We start from the raw sequence: 21891 nt of genomic DNA, 5'->3' as shown, positions 1-21891 counted from the left end.
CGTTCGACGTGTATACGCAAGTTCTTGGTCAAGTTAACGAGAAAAAGGGTCGCGTGACCGGAGGCACTTGCTGTTAATCGAGCAGTCGTCTCCGTTGCATTCGAATCCCGTGGCCATTCTACACTCTGTTCCTTTTTGTCTGTCCAGTGGTTCGGCCTACGGCTTGCTATGAAGTTTGTAGTCGCCGAATTAGAACCACTCAAAACTTTCAATGTTTTTCGCCCATTTGGTATAATTGAGAGTCGTGTACGAACTTTAATAGCAAAGTTTAATTGTTAACTACTACGGTATTATACGCGTACACTCGTGAAAATATTTGAACACATACTGTAGAAAACTTTCATACACATGCTATATATTGAATTTTATTAAGTTTAATTTGATTACAGATAATCCAACTGAACATCGAAACTTATTAATATATACGGATATAATAGATAATTGACTGTCTAAAATATATTATTGCAATGTTTTTTAATACGTAATTTAAAATGATATCTTGATGGATAAAGAGATAGCAAGTGCTGTTTCTAATTACTATATGAGTCATCGTTAATTTGCACACTTTCGTAAAATTCACGTACTGTTATAATACAAATCAGCTAAGTGTCATGTTCTTATACGTACGTATATACTTATGACCACATATACTCATATACTTATGATATTCGTGAGTGTATCTGTATGTAGCCCTAATTCGATAGTCAGGTACGTGCCTGTGAGCGAAGCACAGAACTGGAAGCTACTGGAAGCCGATGGAAACGTGTTCGTAGCACGTTAGGCGAGTAGTAAGTGTGGCAGTAGGATGTGAGGAACCGTTAGCTCGACTCCGGCTATTTTTATTATTATTATCGTCGCGCTGCACTTCAACGCTGGTGCTTGAGAACGAAAGCGGCGCTGTTCCGCGAGATCCATACGCGAGCTGTCCGTGAGATCGCCTTGATGTTCTGACCTATAAAACTGGCTCCGTTCTTCGCGTGGTACGACGATGATGATAATGATGATGATTCCGTTGCTAAGATCCGCCGAATGTTCGTTCCGTTACGCTCGAATAAATTTGTGTCGAGGTGTGCCGTTTTTTATGCCGTTTCGAAGACATTCCGAGCCGGGGAAATATTTCTCTTTCCTCCATAATCTCTTCCGCGTATTAATTAAAAGAGACGGCAGAGTTTGAAGGAGAAGGAGAAGATTCGCCGAAATTGAGTCCTCCCAAGAATCAATTCCTAATGTAAATTTTGACATACAAACTTCCTTCTTTCTTTCCTTCATCGATTTGTCGCAGCGATTAAAAATAAAAGATTTTTAGATCACTGCTTAAAATGAACTTAAGGAGGCTCTAATAGAATGTAGAAATTTGTAATTTCCAAATACCTAAATTATCTACGAATGGACTAACTTTTTTAGAACTCAATTTCTTTAGTCTGTGAGAAAAAATATATAGAAAAAATAAAGATGATGATCAAATCTCTAGCGCTTCTACTATTACAGTTAATATAATAATTGAAGTGAAATGATTATACTTTAATCATAAACTACATATACTTTGACATTTATATTAGCAAGTATATCATATTTGACACAAAGTACACATATTGCTTGTATTACAGAGCCATCGTTGAAAGCAATAGGTCGATGCCCAGCCTTCGAGGAGCAGAACGTGTGTCCCGCAAGGGCGCCAAATTGCGAGAATGACTTCCAGTGTCAGGCGTCGGGAGAACGTTGCTGCAAGACAGCTTGCGGCACGAAATGCGTCATCGGCGAGCTGACAGGATGTGAACAGCTGGCGCAGGCAGCCGTGAGAAGATCGCGCGCCCTTGGTCCACGTGGACCGTCGCAATTTATACCAAAGTGCAACAACGAGACCGGCGAGTTCGAGAGGATACAATGTGATCCGCGAGAGAAAAACTGCTGGTGCGTGGACGAAATCGGTGCCGAAGTTCCAGGTACCAGGGGATCCTCCAAGGATGTGATCGATTGCGACAATCCCCGCGAGTGTCCCGCACATAGCTGTCGAATGCTTTGTCCATTAGGCTTTGAGGTAAACTTTCAAATATATCTTGAAATATCAGTTAAGATATAGCCATAAGAAATACGATAAATAAGATATTATAGATCTTCAAATAAAACAAAAAATCTAAAAATCTAGAAATATAATGCTCTCATGTATCTGATCTTCTTTTAATTGGCTACATTTTCGGTTAAGATGTATGTGGTATAACGGAATTCTTTAATTATAGTTCTTTAACAAACATAAGCACGTATTCTTGTTCTAAAAAACTGGCGTAATTCAACTTCGAGAAATTAAATTTAAGAAATAATTGCTAATTACCAACGATATATAAGTAAAGAACACGAAGCATGTATAATTATCTTTAATAACTGCATAACGGATGCTCATATATTTATGAGTTCAAAGGTGCAGAAATATACAGATGAATACATATAATATACACAAATAACAATTCACTGTAAGTAGAACAAATTCCTCTTTAGGATCCATTTGTTCCACTTATAAAGTTGCATAAATATTCTTAATTGCATACACATCCTTCACCTACTTTATAACCAACGATATACAACCAAAAGAAGAAAGTACCAAAATAATCCCTTCCTATACAACTACCCATAAGACCTCTTACGAGAAGCAAAATCTCGACTTTATGCAATATTCCGTAGTAACTGTTGACTAGTTATTTCCACTCGCAGATCGAGCCGAAAACTGGCTGCGCTAAATGCGAGTGTCGAGATCCTTGCCGCGGGGTCGCCTGTCCGGGGACCAGTCAAACGTGCGAGTTGATTGATGTAACATGCGCCCGTCCACCGTGCCCGCCAATTCCCAGCTGCCGCAAAGCGAAGTCACTGTCGACGATTTGCCCAGCCGGTGAACCGCTGCAAATCACGGACTCGCCGAGGCCATTCCTCTGTGGCGACTCGCCAGGGAAACCGACCTGCCCGCCGATGTATAGCTGCCTGGTGGAACCGAAGCAGGAATACGGAGTCTGTTGTCCATCCAACATTAATCTAAAGAGACCAGGGACGTGTCCATTGGAGCAGCCAGCTATTTGTGGCAATTCCTGTCAGCATGACTTAGAGTGTCCAGGTCCGCAGAAATGTTGCAAGAGCGAGAAATGTGGAGGAGGAGCTTGCTCTGTTCCACAGGGGCTCGGTGTTTGCCACAGAGACCGTGTGCTGGCGGAGATGCTGAGTATTTCTGAGAGGCAGGGCCGTGGATATGTTCCTCAGTGTACGGAAGGTGAGGATCTAAGGATGAATAGGAATCTTTGATTAAGTCGAATAGTTAGGTTTGGCTTAGTTATTAAAGAGAGACTGTTTGGTGGAAGATAACACTCTACGACAGAATCATATTTGTTTGGATCTGCTGATGGATAAGTAAACAGTTTATGCACATAGACGAACAGTTTGTATGTATAATAATATACTGATTGTATCAGTGTTAACTATTGCTCGTTCAGATAATAAGTTTGCATTCCTAGTTAGATAAATATGTAGCGGCATATGAGTCAGAGGACGATGAGATTCGAGAACGACTTATGCTGTTGTTTTGCCTTGAGACATTGACACCGTCTTGACTTACCAAACGTAGCGATAAACAAACTCCGGGTAAAACAATTGCCACTACGTGTAACCGTCAACCGAAATTGAATTTAAACTTTCATTGATAAGAGAATCAGTCTTTCTTTAGATCAGTTATCAGTTAGTGAGTATCGAACAATCTTAGAGCGAATATCATCGAGCGGACGTACTCATTACCGTGTATACGTATAACAAGCGATACTTAGCGAACGACGATGAACTCTGTACTACAAATAGTTTTAAATATATTTGACTACACCAAATATCCACTGGTCTCATCAATAGATACACCAACACTTCTAATCATTCTCCACAAATATGTTTGTAATTGAAATGGGATTCTACTGTATTATACTTTTGAGAATTTTTGGGAAACCAATTGTACCATAACATTTTTAATTTGTCGATATGCTTTGGGAGTTAAAAATGTATTAAATGTAAGAATTTGGGTATCCCTTTTGAATTATTTTAACAGCATCGATTATAAAGATCGTAAATAGCTATGTTTCTATAATCTTTTGATAAAATAAAAATTATTAATATTTTCAAATTTGTAGATGGAGGATACGAAGGTAGACAATGCTCGAGGAACGGTCTGGTTTGCTGGTGCGTGGATAATAACGGTCGAAAAATCTCTGGAACCATGGGACCAGCAGATAAAGTCGATTGCAAATCAATCACGAAGGGAAGATCGCTTCCGGCGTCTTGTGTTTCCCAACAGTGCGCCCAAGTTTGTCAATATGGATTTAAAACCGATGCTTCCGGTTGTCCAACTTGCGAATGCGACAATCCTTGTGAAGGGTAAGTGTACAATTACATCCACTTAAATATAGTACATTTCATAACAACATCTTATGCTTCTAACTGTTTTCTTCCTCAGTTTTCCGTGTCCGGTTGGAGAACAATGCGTTCTGCATCGTGAAGATGGTTGCCCAGACTTTCTCTGTCCAACCAGACCAGAATGTAAACCGAAGAAAACTTATCAAAGTCCTTGTGTCTATGGAACTCCCCTTATCGATAACGAACGGAACGCTGTAACCTGTTCTGAGAACGAAACTTGTCCACAAGGCTACAAATGCACCGTTGTACCGGAAGCTGGACAATCGGTGTGCTGCATGACGTCAGCCAATTCCACAAAACCACAAACCAGTAAGATGTCCACTAAAACTTAAAAGAAATATAAAATCTAACTTTAAAACTTGAAAGAAATCTAAATCATTGGCATACTGATATTTTCACGTTGAATGTTCCTACATATACTATTTTTTAATAACTAAAATTAATACCTCTCAGTTTTAATTCTACTTATGCAAAATAATGTTATTAAATTATTCCAGTGTGTGAATATTTGAGGGAATTCAACGACCGCATGGAAGGAACCAGGGAAGATATGTCTTTAGCGATTCCACCACCACAATGTGAGAAAGATGGTAGCTACAAACCGTTACAATGTCACAATGGTACCTGTTCCTGCGTAAACGACCGCGGAGTTGTCCTAAAAAGCGGCGTGAATCGTAGCACTGATTGTAAAGAGATAAACGACCTTCTCAAACTCTGTGGATCTTTCTCCTGCAATTTAAGATGTCCTTACGGCTACGAAGTAGATGCGACTGGTTGTCAGCAATGTCGTTGTCACGATCCTTGTAAAGATGTCTCATGTGGCCTACATGAGACCTGTACGATGGTCGACGTGAATTGTGGATCAGGACAGCACTGTCCAGCTGTTCCAGCTTGTCTGGCCATGAAACCAGGGCAGTGTCCGTATCTGGTACCAAGTTCATCGAGTTGCGAACTACAATGTAGTAATGATCAAGAATGTTCTGCCACACAGAAGTGCTGTTCTACAGGTTGTGGGACGCAGTGTGTAGCTCCTGTGATGGCCACAGCTTGCCAACATGCACGTGCAGTGGCAGAACATGCGGCCAGAGAGTCAGGAGAACCAGCCAGAAGGATTTATATCCCGAGATGCGATGCTAGTGGAGCATTCGAGCCGGTTCAGTGTCACAATAGAATGTGCTGGTGCGTGGACAAGGAGGGCAGAGAGGCTGCAGGCACTCGTGTTCTCGAGGGAGTGGTACCAAAGTGTAACACGCCGCTCAGATGTCCAGAGATCGATTGCAAGCTTGATTGTGCCGATGGATTCGAACTTGATCCTGATAGTGGTTGTCCAATGTGTTCCTGTCGAGATCCCTGCAAGAGCGTGACTTGTCGGGGAGAAAACGAGGCCTGTAGAATGGTCGAAGTAGCCTGTAGCGTACCACCGTGTCCACCTGTACCAGTCTGTTTGCCTAAGAAAGATAATCCTTGTCCAAATGGGTCTCCTTTACTAGATCAAAATGGTTCCCCAGCAATATGCGGACCACATGGTCAACATTGTCCATCCACACACAAATGTGAACTATCTCCTCTGGATGAATATGCTGTATGCTGTCCCAAACCTCGCGAAGTTTGTTTTGAACCACCACGAAAAGTATCCTGTAATTTAGGAATGGGTTTAAATGAAACTGAGAGATGGTACTTTGACCCAGAACATAACGAATGTAGGAGGAAATTCGAGTGTACTCTGGGTCACAATGATTTCTCTAGTCGCTTAGTATGCGATACCGTGTGCCCTGTATTATCACAATGTGAAAGACTTAGAGAGAAAAACTTGAAAACGTCTCAAAGGCTGAAGCAACCAACTTTCTTGCCCAGGTGTGACCCGGAAAATGGCATGTGGGAATCTATACAGTGTTTGGAGCATGTTGGTGTTTGCTGGTGTGTCAACAGAAAGGGTCAACCTGTGAAAGGTTCGCTTACCAGAGGAGCAGAGCCCAAGTGTAACTTTAGGCAAGCAAGACGGGGAGGCAGAGGGCCGGCAGTTCAAGAAATCGACCGTGAAATTCAAGCGTTCATGGAGAACGCTCTAATTAACTTAGAAACTGACGAAAAGCAAATCGGGATGGTGTTAGGCACAAGATGTCAGGCGATGAAGGATAAAGGCCACGTCCCAGCAATTTGCGATCGTGAGGGCAGGTTCGAGCCGACGCAGTGTGCTGGGGACACATGCTGGTGTGTTGACGAGGCAGGCAATCAACTCATTGGCTCAGAACCTTTCCTGAAAGGAACGAATATTTGCTGTAAGATACGATATCTTTCATATATTTGTATTGAGTCATTTTGTCAATTTCAGGTAGAGTCAGTTTATGATAGTCGATCAATGAGAACTAAAACTTGATTTAACATGTATAATACAAATATTATTTATATAATATGTAGAGTATGGATGTTTATGCAAATTTATATTTTTTAACGAATGAAATTAAAAAAAGATATATTTCAATTAATATTTTTAATATGTTATAAATACATACAAAATCACAATCCAATAATATATATATATAATTTGATAATATAAATAATATACATTGAAATAAATATTTGATAAATTTTTGTAAATTTCTTTAGTGCCAACTCCAGTAGAAGCTGTCGAAGTAACTCTACGTTTCCCCGGTCGATTCCTCGGCGATGACGAGGCTACACTAACCAGACAAGCAGAGGATCTACTACATGATCTAGGCGCCAGAATAAAGAACGACGTGCGGGTAGAAATCAATCAAGACTCAGCCATACTTAGTTTCGAAGTAATAGGACCGAACAAAGTAGACATAGCATTTCATCTGGAAGAATTAACCAGAATACAGAAATTATCCATGTTGGGATCATTCGCGGACGCAACCACCTCTCGTTTCACACACAGATCTCCCCCAATAGCTATGCAGAGTAGAATTGTAGCATTAGAACAACGAGAAATCCTCACAGAAGTGGAAACACCCGTTTATCAAACTGCTACTTTGGTTTTGGCTGCTGGAAGCGCTTTCATAATTAGCAGTTTGCTGATTTTATTGATGTTATACCGTAAAAAGGTACACTCTCAATTTTATTTAAATAAGTAGTTGTAATTTACTACTATTATTTATTATTTTTTTAGAAAGCAGATATCTAATAATTCCACAATGACGAATTTTTTCTTAAAGAATAACAGATTTAAATAATAGTTAGCAATACAAAATTATTATGTAATTAGTTACTAATTCAGTATACTTAATAGCGATAAAAATATATTTATTTTAGATGAAAATGAAAGATCCATCAAAAAATTTGGCTGCGGATCAGCACTTCCTTGCGTACCAGCAACCAGTGTATGTGATATCGGGCGTAGAACAGGAAGAGAAGAAGAAGGACATAGCCGAAGCGCAAGAGAGTACGTCTACCTCGGATGTGGTCGTCGGTACATAGAAAAGATCAAGAGTTCGTCGCGTAGATCGCTCTTATTCCGTGCGCGAATATAGTCATGATCCAAGTCACGTCTACGTAATCCCCTTCATATTTCGATGAGATATTTATTCTTTGAATATGAGATACATCGCGACTGCCAGAATTGACGGTCGACCGAATAAATTGCAAACGGTACTTCCTTTTTTGTGGACATCATGCGATATCGATCCCACAATATAGGATGTAACGTGTAACCACAATACGAATTTTATTTTAAAAAATTAAAAAAATGGAATTCGGTCGGTCGTCGAGAAATAATAGTTTTTATTTAGAACAATCTGATCTTCTCGCGGGTCTCTCTGTATCACCTCGAAGTTATCGAAGCCACCAACGCAAAAATGTCCTGGCTCGAGAACGAAACGCCGAGGATATCGTTGCGTTAAATGTATGTATATCATGGGTGTAAATATTAGACTCATACTGTGTTCGTTTATTTATATAGCTCAATAAAGATCGGAAATTCCTTTATTCGTGTGTCGTTATTAATACGTCTAGATCATTACTTTGGACGCTAGAGGCCAACCGTTTACCCAATCAGAGATCTGTTTCCCTAAATCTGCATTCCTAACTTGACCTGTATAGGAAGATTTTTTAAGGTCACAATAAAAATTTATAGTAATAAAATGGAAGCAATTATTTCTTTGATTTAGAACATATGTGGATCAAAAAGATTTAGTTTCCAAATAGCTTTGAATCTTTCAGTAAATGCTGGATACCAGTACCGCAAGTAGAAGCGCGCTTTTTTTAGCCAGACCTCCGCCAATCAGATAACTACGCATCATTCTAGTGTTTCTACTTGTTCTGCAAGCTCTCCATACAGTTGAGTCTCAGCGTATAATATACTTTACAAACTAAAAACCACATAGATTCGTTTAATTTCATTCTCTTCAGTATTCTTTATACAATATTGGTACGAAAAGATGTCGGTGAATCGAGTGTATATATTCTCAAATTTAGTGCATAGATGGTCGAGATTGTGGGTGAAAACGCAGCCTGAGCTTTCGACGGAAACGCACGAAATATTCCGAAAGGCATTCGAGGCCGAGATCGAGTCGCCCTTTAGACGAAGCGCGGAGTGACCAATCGAGCGGTTCGGGTCGGTGGGGCTGTCCGGGGACGGGAAACGAGTGCTTTTATCCACGATACGCCGTTTTTTTTTTCTTTCAACAAAATCGTGGAACGAAACTTCGATTGGTGTTTTGAAAATCGTGTTCGAGAACTTCGTTCAGTGGTTAACGAAAAGTGGAAATATATAAACGCGAAAAAGGGCAGGGAATCGAAGAAGAGAAAAAGGAGCTTAATGGCTCTCAGGAGATCGGGAATACAAGGACAGACATTGCACTCGCGGACGGGGCGCCTCGCAATAAACATCGTCGCCTCTCGTTCGCTCGTCCTGCATCCACCTCCTTTGCGTCTCTCCGTTTTCAACGAGCTCCTGCCGTCGTCGATTCTGCTTCCGTTTCCGTGTCTGTTATGTGTGAACGCAAAGAGAGCCGAGTGTTTATAACTGCACGGTGCTGGTGGCGGTGACGAAGGGAAAGGGAAAGGGAGGAGGAGAAAGAGAGAAGGGGAAGAAATTTGGAAGCGAGATAAAGAGAAGGATAGTTAGAAGAGAGTGCGCGTGCAAAAGCGAGAGGGAAAAGAAGAGAGAGCCAAAGGCTCGTCGGACGGAATATTCAAAGCGGTGCGCCATACATTTCCTACGGAAGGTCGTATTTATCGCGGGAACCTTATTGGTGAAATTATTTCAGTTATTGAAGAAGATTTTGATATACCGTATATATATACATATATATATATATATATATATCAAACCTTCCTTACAGCGATCGCTTCCAATTAAAAGGAACTACTACATACAGTCGGTTACAACAACGGTGGTCCGGCTACTTAACTATCTATCTACTTAACGTCGGATAGTTGACTAGGAATTCTGGATAACCTGATCACGCAGAAATTCGAAGTGTCAACTCGTCGACAGGCGTGACAGCCTCGTCGACTGTCTCGTCCGTCCTCTGTCCTCCCTTTTCTTGATATTCGGTGTCAGTATCATCATTTGATTCCGAGATGTTCACGGGGACAGTGAAGATCGAAATATGTGAGGCAGTTGGACTAAGGGCGACGGACAAGCAACGAAAGTTTTGGCAGGATGAACCTATACTCGATCCCTACGTTCAGCTGGATGTCGACGAGAATCATCTTGATCGTTCATCGACTAAACCGAAAACGTTCGACCCGGTTTGGAACGAGTGTTTCACCCATGAAGTTCAGGATGCAGTGATGCTCGGACTGACTGTCTTCCACGATGCGGCATTACCGCCGGATTATTTCGTCGCCAATTGTAGTATTCCTTTCGAGGAACTTGTCAGCAGGAATGACAAAACTGCAGATCTTTGGGTTAGTACTTACAATTTTGGAGGCTATTCTATTTCATCATGTGGATATATTCGTTAGAAATTTTTTGTTAGAAAATAAAAAGTGTTCTTTATTTACTTTTATTTTCACCTTTTTATGCTTATGAATGCATGTTTCTATATTTTATTCCCTAATTTGTAGGTAGTTTTGATTAATCGGTTCACATTAATTTTGTGTTGACACTACAATGTTTGTTGTTGATATGTGTAGTGGAAAAGCAACGTGTAATCTATGTATATCTTTTTACTATGACATTATAGAACAATTCAAGGTAGTCTGATAACATTGTGTCAATAGAAACCAAAGCAAAGAAAGATAGACAATAGGTATTTCTTAGACCTGAAACATGTGTGATGATTAGAATTCAATTTGGTTTCTTTAAAATGTTGAAAAAGTGTATACCAAGCGTAATGTATCTCAGTAATGTTTCAATCATATAGTTACTGATAAAATATGATCTATTAAAGTTCAATTAAAAGAATATTGTTATATTTGTATTACATTAATAAATTGTTTGTAATATTGAACAATGATGATATTGAATAAAATTTGATTTGAATCAAGATATTTATATTTGTTATATGTTTTAATTGTGTAGTAACTCTTTTGTGCTTCGATACTCTTAAATAACAGTGATAATCATTGTGAATTATCATCAGAAATTGAATTTTTTTTAGGTTGACCTTGAACCTCAAGGAAAGTTAAGGGTTAGGATTGACCTAAAATGGAATGATCAAGGTAAGGAACAGGTAATGGCTAAGAATTATGCATGTAAGGTATACTTCCATAATAAAATTTTAGATCAACAAAGAGGCTGTGGTACAGGTGATGGAGAAGGAATCGGAGGCAGAGGTGGTGGAAGCATCACCACTGGGAAGGAACCCAGGAGGGAATTCAAAGAAAGACAGGGCTTTAACCGGCGTAGGGGTGCTATGCGACGCAAAGTTCATCAAGCAAATGGTCACAAGTTTATGGCTACCTTTCTGAGGCAACCAACTTTCTGTTCTCACTGCCGTGAATTCATATGGTATGTATTTTAACAAAAGTATATTGATAACATTGCTTAAATTCTAATTCACAAGCATATTCTAACACTAATTCAAAACATTTACTAATTTCAATCATTTTATAATATGAAGTGTTATGTACTTAATTTTGTGTGTATATTTTAAAAGGTGATCAGTTAAATTAAATTAGTTTGATCTAACTTGCATAGATATAATAGACTTATGCACACTAAATTAATATGGGATTTTGGTTCTTTGGATAATTTAAAAGTGTTGAAGTTGCATGCCTGGGTTTTTGGTTTTCTAGAATATACTGTAACATCATTAAGAAGATATCATTAGGAAAATGGCTTTTCGAAGTATATTTTGTACAATATACATATATGTTCTTAATAATTAAGCTAGTTTGACAATACAATATAAGAAATAATTTTTAGTTAATTTACCAGCACATAATATTTGCAGCAGGGAAGTGAATATTTAACACCTTAGATATATTGACTTTTAAGCTTTCAAACACTCTTTCTTTTCTTGTCTCTTTACAGTAATGTTACATAATGTTCTATGTATTTTATTGGAATAGATCATTCAACTAAGAAATAGGCTGCATGCATTGGTTTTGCAAGCATATACTATATCTACTGTTTGGTGATATTTCTTATGAATTAACATGTCATTATGTCTATAGACAAAAGTTCTCTAATATAATAATAAATTATTTTTAAGAAAGTACTAGAAACATCTAAGACAGAAATAAAAATTGAATAATAATCTTACCTAATCATTCTTAAAAGACTAGCATAAACATCTAATTATGGTTTATGGCCCAAGAAAGCATACGTATGTGTTTTATGAGGGTATACAAGGAGATGATGTGATGTGTTTTGTCTGTTGTATTTCAGGGGCTTGGGCAAGCAGGGCTATCAGTGTCAAGGTGAGAAGACACATACACGTTATTAACAAATATTATAATTATATATTTGCTTGCTCTACCTTTGTGTGAACATATGTTTATCTAGGTGTGTGTATGTGTACTTAGTTCTTTATAAAAAATCAAAGCATTTAGGAGTAAAAATTCATAATCCAGTTTGAAAACTTTGAAGTTTTAATGTTTAATTTAGCCCATGGTTGAAAATCTGATGCTATGCTTTCTTTAATGAAACAGAAAATAAAACTTAATGTCCGTAATACATCAATGGAGTTTTTATTGCAAATTATATTAGCTGTGATTTAATATAGTTATAAGTGGGGATATATTTCATTGCATGTTTCTAAGTAAATTGTAACAAATCATCAGGAGGTTCTAATGGTTTCATTTTACCATATCCTTAGAGTTTATATTCTGTCTTCAATGTTCAAGCTTACATTGTTTCCATGGCAAGACTATCACAACATCCACCAAATTTTATTTGTGCTTGTCATTTCAAATCAGTGCGTCTAATCACGCATGCAGCCAGCTTGGGTCACGCTATGCTAAAAGTTATTTGTATCAAAAAATGTAAGCATTCAATGAGGTTTTATTATGTTTCAGTCTGCACATGTGTAGTTCACAAAAGATGTCACAAGTTGGTTATCACAAAATGCCCAGGCATGAGAGATGAGGTGAGTGTATCTTACTGCAGAGTATTATCTTTATATTATTATATATTGTATTATATATTATCTTTAGTATTATTTTTAATATCATATGTATTTTGTAAATATCAAGAAACTGAATTTTTTAAATTAATCTTTAAATGATATTGTCTTTCAGTCAAATCAAGATACAGAAAGTCCACGTTTCAGTATAGATATGCCACACCGTTTTGTTGTTCACAACTACAAGAGATTTACGTTTTGTGACCACTGCGGTTCACTGTTGTATGGTTTATTTAGACAAGGTTTACAGTGTGAAGGTAAATATATATTAGAACATATTTATTATACATAAAATGATTTACATGAATATGTAATACTTGAATCTGATGTTTGTTTATACAGCTTGTAATATAAATGTTCATAAGAGGTGTCAGAAAAATGTAGCAAATAACTGTGGCATTAACACTAAGGCTATGGCTGAGATTTTAAGTACAATGAATATATCACCAGACAAACAGATAAAAACTCCAAAGATTAATTATAGAACAACAACTTGTCAGTCTGGTCAAACACCTACAACAGTAACAGTCACAGACACATTACCAACGGATAATTCACAGACAATTCAAAAAACAGAAGATACATCTGTTATCGCTACTGAAAATGCAGTACCTGCTAGTGAGAATGAAGTTAGAAAATTTGGTATTGAGGACTTTAATTTCATAAAAGTTCTTGGTAAAGGTAGTTTCGGAAAGGTGATGCTGGTAGAACGAAAATCTAATCCCGATGAAGTTTACGCTGTGAAAATATTGAGAAAAGATGTGATTATACAAGACGACGATGTAGATTGCACAATGACGGAAAAGAGGATTTTAACACTGGCAGCGAGACATCCTTTCCTTACAGCTATTCACAGTTGTTTTCAAACAAATGACCGATTATTTTTTGTTATGGAATATGTGAATGGAGGTTAGGATTAATTGAAATATAATTAGAAATAAAACGTATAGAAAGACATTCTTTACTATCTGAATATAAAAAATATTTTGCTTCTTTCAGGTGATTTAATGTTCCATATTCAAAGGGCTCGAAAATTTGACGAAGCAAGAGCACGCTTCTATGCAGCAGAAGTTACGCTTGCATTACAGTTTCTTCACAAGCATCATATTATTTATCGAGATCTCAAGTTAGACAATATAATACTCGACCAAGAAGGTCATTGTAAATTAGCAGATTTTGGAATGTGCAAGGAGGGTATTATCGAAGGGAAGACTGTTACAACAACATTTTGTGGCACACCTGATTATATCGCACCTGAAATTCTTCAAGAATTGCATTATGGTGCTAGTGTTGATTGGTGGGCACTTGGTGTTTTAATGTACGAAATGATGGCTGGTCAACCGCCTTTTGAAGCAGATAATGAAGATGATTTATTCGAATCAATTCTACGAGACGATGTGCTTTACCCTATCTGGATCTCAAAAGAGGCAGTTTCTATTTTAAAAGGATTTATGACAAAAAATCCAGCTAAGAGATTAGGTTGTGTGGCTGCTAATGGTGGTGAGAACGCTATAAAGGTTCACCCATTTTTCCAAGAAATGGATTGGGAAGCACTTGAAGCACGTAAAGTAAGACCACCAATTAAGCCAAGAACTGTAAGTTCATATTGAATTTTAATAATATGTTAAAAAGTAATTGAAAAATATTTCACGATAATTGCGTGTTTCAGAAAAGCAAAAAGGATGTAATGAACTTCGATACAGAGTTTACAAAAGAAGATCCAGTGTTGACGCCAGAAGATCCAGATGAAGTGAGCTATATAAACCAAGAAGAATTCCAAGGTTTCTCCTTCGTCAACAAAGACTTCAACCCTGCTAGGTTTGGGGCACAATAAGAAGTAAGAACGCAAGCAAATGAAGAGGGTTCAATGTTAATATCATCTTAAACGCTTCTTGCTTGGAAAATTGGCGAGAATGCCAATCTGCAAAGCTGAACATCGGCGTTTTGAAGCTGCTCGGGGTCTCCTTTGTATTTTATCTCCACCGGGGATAATTTTACGTATCATCGGAAGCAACGTTCAAGCTGTACAAAAAAGTGGTGGAGATCAGCAGGAATTTGGGAAATCAGCTAGAAACTTCGGTCTGTTTCACGTACAAAAAAAAAAGTGGTAATTTTCGCAAAGAATTTGATTGCTAACAAGGAAGCGTGGCCTCAGTTCGACAAAAAAGAAATGCGTTTGGATCCAAGTCTCTTAAAGTTTGACAAAATTCTTGATTTCCTTTGTTTTCTTGAAACAAAAACAAATGTGATTGAGAGGAAACGTCAGTAAGAGATTTCATTTGTAACATTGATAAGCAGAAAGATCATGTGCTTTGGAAATTAAGTATCGGTTAAGAAACTTAGTACAAAAAATACAAAACAGAAAGAGAAAGTCATTTTCGATGGCATGATGATAAAGGTCGCTGGGCGATCTATTATTTTTCTGTTGATATTGATATTCTCGAGAAAGATTCGAATCAAATACCGAATTTTTCAGTAACCTCTTAACCGTATATTTCGTTTCCTCTTAGAGTTTATTTCGTAGAATGTCTCTCTGGAACTACAAAGTTTTCCATTAATGACAAAAAAAAGTGCTCGCGCGGGAAAAACCACGAGTCTGCAGGATAAGAAATTCATCGACATGTCAATTTTGCACTGAAATTCAGTTCCATTAAGGTATACAAAATTTTACCTGATTTACAGACTCCTAGTTAACCATATATAAAGACTTGGCACTTATTACGCATTTTTTTTAGCGCTTACGTACTTACGGACTTAATTTTCATTGTAATTCACGAGAATTATTTTTTTCTACAAGAATACCGACAAAAACAGGACGATCGAATTATTGTGATTATTGCTTAGTAAGTCGAGTTTTTAGGTCTTAGCGTAGTGTATCAAATCACTAGTGATCAAGACTGAAACAGAAGCTGGGCTTAACTTTTAGCTAAGTACCAGCTGCAGGCGTAATTATAATTGCCGAGTCTATAAAAACCTGTGCATACATAATAGCATCATATAAAGTAACTACATAGAGAATCGAGAAGTTATGTTCCGGTTCGAATCGAGATCTCGTGTCTTCGAACGGTCTAAACTTTTCGTCGAGCTTTATCCAGAGGAGCATCTCGCAGCGCTTCTCCGATAGGATATAAATAATAAACAAAATAATAATAAAATAATCATACAACACTAAAAGAAATCATGCTCGCTTGGTGAAGATCGAGCAGGATACGATCTGACCAGGTGGACATGCCAGTTTCATACTTAACATAGAATTTTAAACGATCACAGACGGATTCCACTGGTGGTTGTTCCGTCAAAGCTAACACAAAATGGTATATACGTATATGTACACGTATAAATTTAACTTATTTTAACATACGCCTAAAATTGTAATGAACAAAAAAAGTCTCGCTATCAGGAACACCGGAGAATATATAAAAGCGATGGTCTCTGGTGAAATTCCCTGGTGTTACTGTGTATGTCGAGTCTTTCACAAAGTGTTATAGACAGAGCATATATACATAGATATGTATATGCTTTGTAAAGTTACCGCTAAGCGAATTAAGAAAATTGTAAGGAAGTCCACCTAGCGATGTCGATGCACTTTCCGGAATCTTCGTACGTGTTGTCTCTAGTTAGGTGTCTTTAAAAGCTTGAAGCAACAACTCGTGTACTTAAATTAGAAAAAGCTGCAAGCTCCTTAGTGTTAAGTGATGAAATAGTCGAGAGCCTTATCCGTACCATAAGAACGTTGAAATGCGTAAAAAAAGGAAGAAAGGAAAGAAAGAAACCAGTGAATGTTATATCGAGTTAAATATCGTTGTCGGTCCTAACGGCTAATAAGGATAAATTAATTCGAAATACCTAGATGAGAGACAAATTTTTCGTGTTTTAACAAGTGAACAGAAAATACTCTAATATTTGGGGCACGTAGTCCACCGTTTTGTGCCGTCGAGTTTATACCAAAGATTTCGTTCAGATTTTCCGTAGAAACCTCGCAGAACGAATTAACGAGGGTAAGATCGCGAATAAATCACAATCTCATATCGGTCCGACTTCAATCTTTGGTGTAAACTTCAATCGTCGTTGATAGTTTTAATGAGAAAAGTTTAATTGATAAATAGTAACGATAGACCATAACAATTAGTCGATAAAATGTTTTAGTGATTATAAATTCAGAAAAAAGGACAACTGCGGTGAAATCGTGCAGTAGTGCAGAGCAAAACTAAAAAAAAAAAAAGAAAAACAGAAAAAAATATTTTAGCGTACTGTCTACCAATGAGCCACTGGACAACAAACACTCAGCCCCAGATTGTATTCAAATGGCTTATTGTATGACCAGAAACGCGTTACTCAATGTCGTGATCATTGTCGTCGTGTCATACTCGTACATTTTTATGGACTCCGTAGATATTTAGGTTCATTTAAAAACAAAAAATGTCAAATAAAAAAATTCATTGGTAGAGTACCCTTAAACCACGTGCTGCCCTCTACGTGCTTCGATTCTGTGCAGGACTCGAAGTTCGAGAGCCGCAGCACCGACACAATCGAATTGTGAACAAAATGATGTTCTAAGTTACGGCACGTGTCGTGTACTCATCGCACGATCTTAGAAATTAATGATGTACGAGATGAATATTACCATTACAAGGAGAAATCACCTATCGTAAGATATATATACGTACGACGTCGCTTTTATGAAAGCAACGTTGTACTCGCAGCCATTGACACGAAATAATGATCGTTCGCATGTAAATGTAGCTGATCGTATCTTTTTACAGCTTTTGCTTGCATAGCAATAATTATTGACCAGTGAATATAGTATCCTATTGATGTATCGACCGATGAATCGATAATGTTCTTCATGTACTAAATTCAGAGTGCTATATCCTTGTCGTTGGCAAACTGTCATAAAAATTAAATTTATTATTTATTATACATAATATCAATTTTTTAGAATTTAATTCTTAGTTTTTAAATATGTATTAAATTTCATAAATGATCCAATAGGAATTTCTATTGTTTCTAAGAAAGAGAATTGTGTTTAAGATAACTTAAAAAAAAAAACTGTCCGATTGACAAGGATCTGTACTTGATTCATCTGCGTTCGTGCACTTATCGTAAATCTAGTCAGAACGAGAATACCGAGAAAAGGTGTCTGGCTCGATGTATCGAGCTACGGAAAAGGATATGTTTAAATTCAAAAGAGACGAGTTAGTCCGGCCTACGCTTAAAAAAAAGACGGTTTCGTGCGTTATTCGAACAAAAAATTACTGCTATACCATGTACCTATTGTTACGTGTAGAGTTACCGCGTAACAAATATCCGTACGTCTAAAAAAAGAAAACAAAAAAAAAGAAAGAAAACAAACACTGTATCGTCTAGGCGTAGTAAAGCGAGTTTCTTTTTAGTCTTATGTCCGGTACATTAGAAAGATTTTCAGCACTCCGCGTCGTATTATCGATAGTCATATCGCGATATATCTCTTTCGGTTGTATATATCGTTTTTGTCAGAACGATAGATTCTCGATGGTCGTTGAAAATGGCGCGAATCAGACGAGAGAATGCAACGATTGCCGTCCTAAACACATCGATATGTCGAGCGGGGTTAATCGATTATCCAAAGGTTTCTTTCGACTTTAATTGTATAGAAAGTAAGCCATTGATGATTTATAAGTACGTTACAATCGTACACCGGTGTACGATTACACCGTACCATAAAATGTTACGAATTCTGATCCGTCGAGATTTAAATGAAAAAGTAATATTCGTTGAAAGATTTATCGAATGATCAAAGTTGAAATCTCATTCATTGTGTGGGAAGAAAGAATGTGTTTGAAAGAAAAAACAAATTATCGAAACGTACTGTTCATACTGTTGTTATTGTTGCAACGATCATCGAGCTGACAAAGATGTAATATTTTTTTTTTTAAGTTAAACGTTGTATGTTTTTTTTTTTGGTTAAAGAGAACGTGTGGCGTTTCATTTATTCTAATGTTACATCGTTTTGCAGTATTTATGTTTTTCAATATCATACAAGTATTCTTGAGATATCGTACGCGGCCAGGCCACGTTAATAGCTGAATGTTAAGGTTGCTAGCTAATTAGCGAAAAGTAAATATATATATATTTTTTTAGTTTCTCGTTAAGTACATCAATTTTTTCAGACATTTTTTATCGGAACCTTCTGTCCTTAGGTTTTATCTTTTTTTTTTTTGTATTTACAGCGATCGAATCGGAATAACTTTTTTTCTACTTAATTTCTACACTTTATATGGTCCTCGTTTTAGTACGCGTAAGCTTTTCTAATGATTGTGCTTCGCAAGATCTAGTTTATATCGTATAATGAATTGTTTATATTTTTTATCGTCATGTAACAGAGGAGAAAAAAAAAGCCAGAGTATCTTTACGTGTGTGTAAATTACAGAGTTTAACGATTCACATTGCACAATTTAACGGGTATGTAACTATTAAGATTATAATTTCCGTTGTATATATATTTCTTTCGATTATCGAAGAGAACTATCGTCATCGATTCCATGGCGTATAAGCAATGTATTTTAAAATCGGCTGGGCTAAAAAAACAAAGAAAGGGGAATGAAATAAGCAAAAATCAGAGTACATAAAAGAACAAAAAAGAAAAAAGAAAAAGAAAGAATATAATGGTAAATATGTATAAGTATATACATACTTATATATATATAGTAAAAAATTTACAGTAGCATGTTAGAAATAAATCTGTGGCAGACGATAGTACTCTTGTCAGGCGCCGACACTCTAACCTAACCCCATAAACAATTTTTGCCGTGAGATTTTTGTAATCGCTAGTCAATCGTATTAAAATAGGGAAAAAGGGATATTGGGGGGGAGAAAAAAAAAAGAAAAAGTTATGCGTTATCGATGAAACGTTCCACTCGCTTCGTTTTAATATTGTATGCGTGCGCACGTATACACCGGATGTCACGTGCCGTATATTCGTTAAAAAAAACGAGGAAAGACGTTAATTTATCGATGTATACGCGAGATTATAAGCCAACAGGAGGTGAAACCGCGTATTTTTTTGACGTGTCAAGTTAACATACGTAAAGAGTGAATGAAGTGATATATACATATATATATAAATTATAAATATATATATATTATATGTTGCATAAATTAAGACGATAAAAGAAAACTAAAATATTGTTGCAATATAGAGCGCTAAGTAGGGTCACACGTGACTATCAACCGTGGTACCCCTTTCCTTTTTAGGATATAATTTACAGAAATTATATATATATATATATGTATATATATATATTTATATATATTTATATATATTTATATATATTTATATATATTTATATATATTATATATATATTTATTTATATATATATATATATATATATAAAGACATACATACCCGCATATATATATATATATATATATATATATATATATATATATATATATATATGTGTGTGTATATATACGAACAAAAAAAGGATAGAAATGTATATATTTATAAATATATATACGTACTACATAAATAGGAAGTATCATATTAGGAATACGTCATATTCTTTATGTTCCTTCAGACCTATGTTAAAATCCGTCATTTTTCTTTCTGTTTCAACGATCTTGGTTTGCTTTTCTGTTCATGGGAACGCGGGATGGTTGCTGCAACGATGACGACCTTCTAGAAATCACGGAAGGAGAACAAAAAAGAAAATAATAAAAAAAAAAAAAGGGACCAACGTCGCTGAAAACGAACGAACATCGTGGATTTTATCCTGGGTCTGAAAGATATCGGGAATGCCATACAAAAATGAACAAAACGAATAAAAAAAAGATATGAAAGAAAGCATCTGCAAAAAAGAAGATGATACCAAGATCATAAACTCTGTAATGTCGTAAACTAGATATTGTCTGTGCACAGTGTTGGGTAAAGATATTCTAAAAATGGGATGACAGCAAGATACTTCGTGAAAGCCTTTTGAAACTCGCGATCAATCACCGGCTCCTCTTTCGTGTGTGTTAAGCAATCGTCATATCTGATATAACTTTGTAATAATAGTACTACTATTAATAATAGAGCTATAAAATCGTGTGAACATAACTCTAGGTACGGGACAGAATAGAAATTACGTTGGAAATGCAAAGGAAACGGATTCTCTGATTGTACCAAGGGACAGCCGGTAACAGATGTTATTCGAGTAAACCGTGAACGATTAGCGCTTCGATCGAATTCTCAACGCCTCACAAAACTTTACTTTCTACGTGTACATAAGTGTAAGCGTGGAGCCACGTACTCACGTAACATCACATATTTGGGAATGTAATATTCTTAAATTTGATCAAAGGTGTAGGCATTTCAGTTCACGCAAAGCAAAATGAAAATGAGAGATGGTCTATGCGTTTGAATTACTTAACACTGTTTCATCGAACACACGAGGAACATATTCGACAGTGTGAAGGTCCGTTTTTAGATAAATTCGTTAACCCCCGGTGGCACAAAAGGTCCGCTTTCACAAACGAACGAGCAATCAGCCGAAGGCTGGAGATAAATTTACTTCCTCAAAAGATACATACATAATCGAGAGAGTTTTATCCTCTGACGAAAGTAGCCGTCCGTATGATTGGAAAGCAAAAGAAGAAAAAGTGAAAAAGAGGAAGAAACGAGCGAAGGCAGGATCGAGAATTTCGATGCGTGAAGGAGTAGCAATCCCTGTGTTACAATTGTATTAAAACAAATGTGTCGTTGAATTTTCATAGCGAACGTACCTACATATATGTATATGTTGACCGTATCATTGTCGTTACCGATCGTAGAATTTATGAAAGCTCTCTGAGTGTGTCCTTTCGTTACCTGAATCGCTATCCTTCCTTTTCACACGACTTTCATACGTCGCGCCGACCATCAAAACTCTCTCTTTCCCCACTTTTCGATATTTACAA

General features: G+C 36.9%; 2 protein-coding genes across 5 annotated transcripts in view; both read left to right on the top strand.

Moving 5' to 3' along the window:
* LOC100648245 (balbiani ring protein 3) overlaps positions 1-8379 on the top strand; it is a 34146-nt gene extending 25767 nt beyond the window's left edge. For all 3 annotated transcript variants that reach the window (XM_003395406.4, XM_003395407.4, XM_048405829.1), the window contains 7 exons: positions 1608-2038; positions 2707-3253; positions 4152-4395; positions 4475-4743; positions 4932-6713; positions 7042-7499; positions 7708-8379. In XM_003395406.4, the coding sequence (XP_003395454.2) occupies positions 1608-2038; positions 2707-3253; positions 4152-4395; positions 4475-4743; positions 4932-6713; positions 7042-7499; positions 7708-7872 (3896 nt within the window). In that variant the 3' untranslated portion in view covers positions 7873-8379. The remainder of the gene's footprint in view (positions 1-1607; positions 2039-2706; positions 3254-4151; positions 4396-4474; positions 4744-4931; positions 6714-7041; positions 7500-7707) is intronic.
* Positions 8380-9013: 634 nt separating this feature from the next.
* Positions 9014-19847, top strand: LOC100648553 (protein kinase C). 2 transcript variants are annotated; one of them, XM_048405841.1, is made up of 10 exons: positions 9014-9595; positions 9738-10308; positions 11004-11064; positions 11128-11353; positions 12236-12267; positions 12865-12935; positions 13087-13228; positions 13314-13880; positions 13971-14566; positions 14641-19847. In XM_048405841.1, exons 2-10 carry the CDS (start codon positions 9979-9981, stop codon positions 14803-14805), a joined length of 2190 nt encoding a protein of 729 aa, XP_048261798.1. In that variant the 5' UTR covers positions 9014-9595; positions 9738-9978; the 3' UTR covers positions 14806-19847. The 2 variants fall into 2 exon arrangements, with proteins under 2 accessions (XP_048261798.1, XP_012163889.1); XM_012308499.3 differs by having other exon boundaries at positions 9014-10308; positions 11152-11353.
* The last annotated feature ends 2044 nt before the right edge of the window (positions 19848-21891 follow it).

The sequence above is a fragment of the Bombus terrestris genome, chromosome 5 (genome assembly GCF_910591885.1).
Source record: "Bombus terrestris chromosome 5, iyBomTerr1.2, whole genome shotgun sequence".
Taxonomy (NCBI): domain Eukaryota; kingdom Metazoa; phylum Arthropoda; class Insecta; order Hymenoptera; family Apidae; genus Bombus; species Bombus terrestris.
This window is presented reverse-complemented; position numbering and strand designations above follow the sequence as displayed.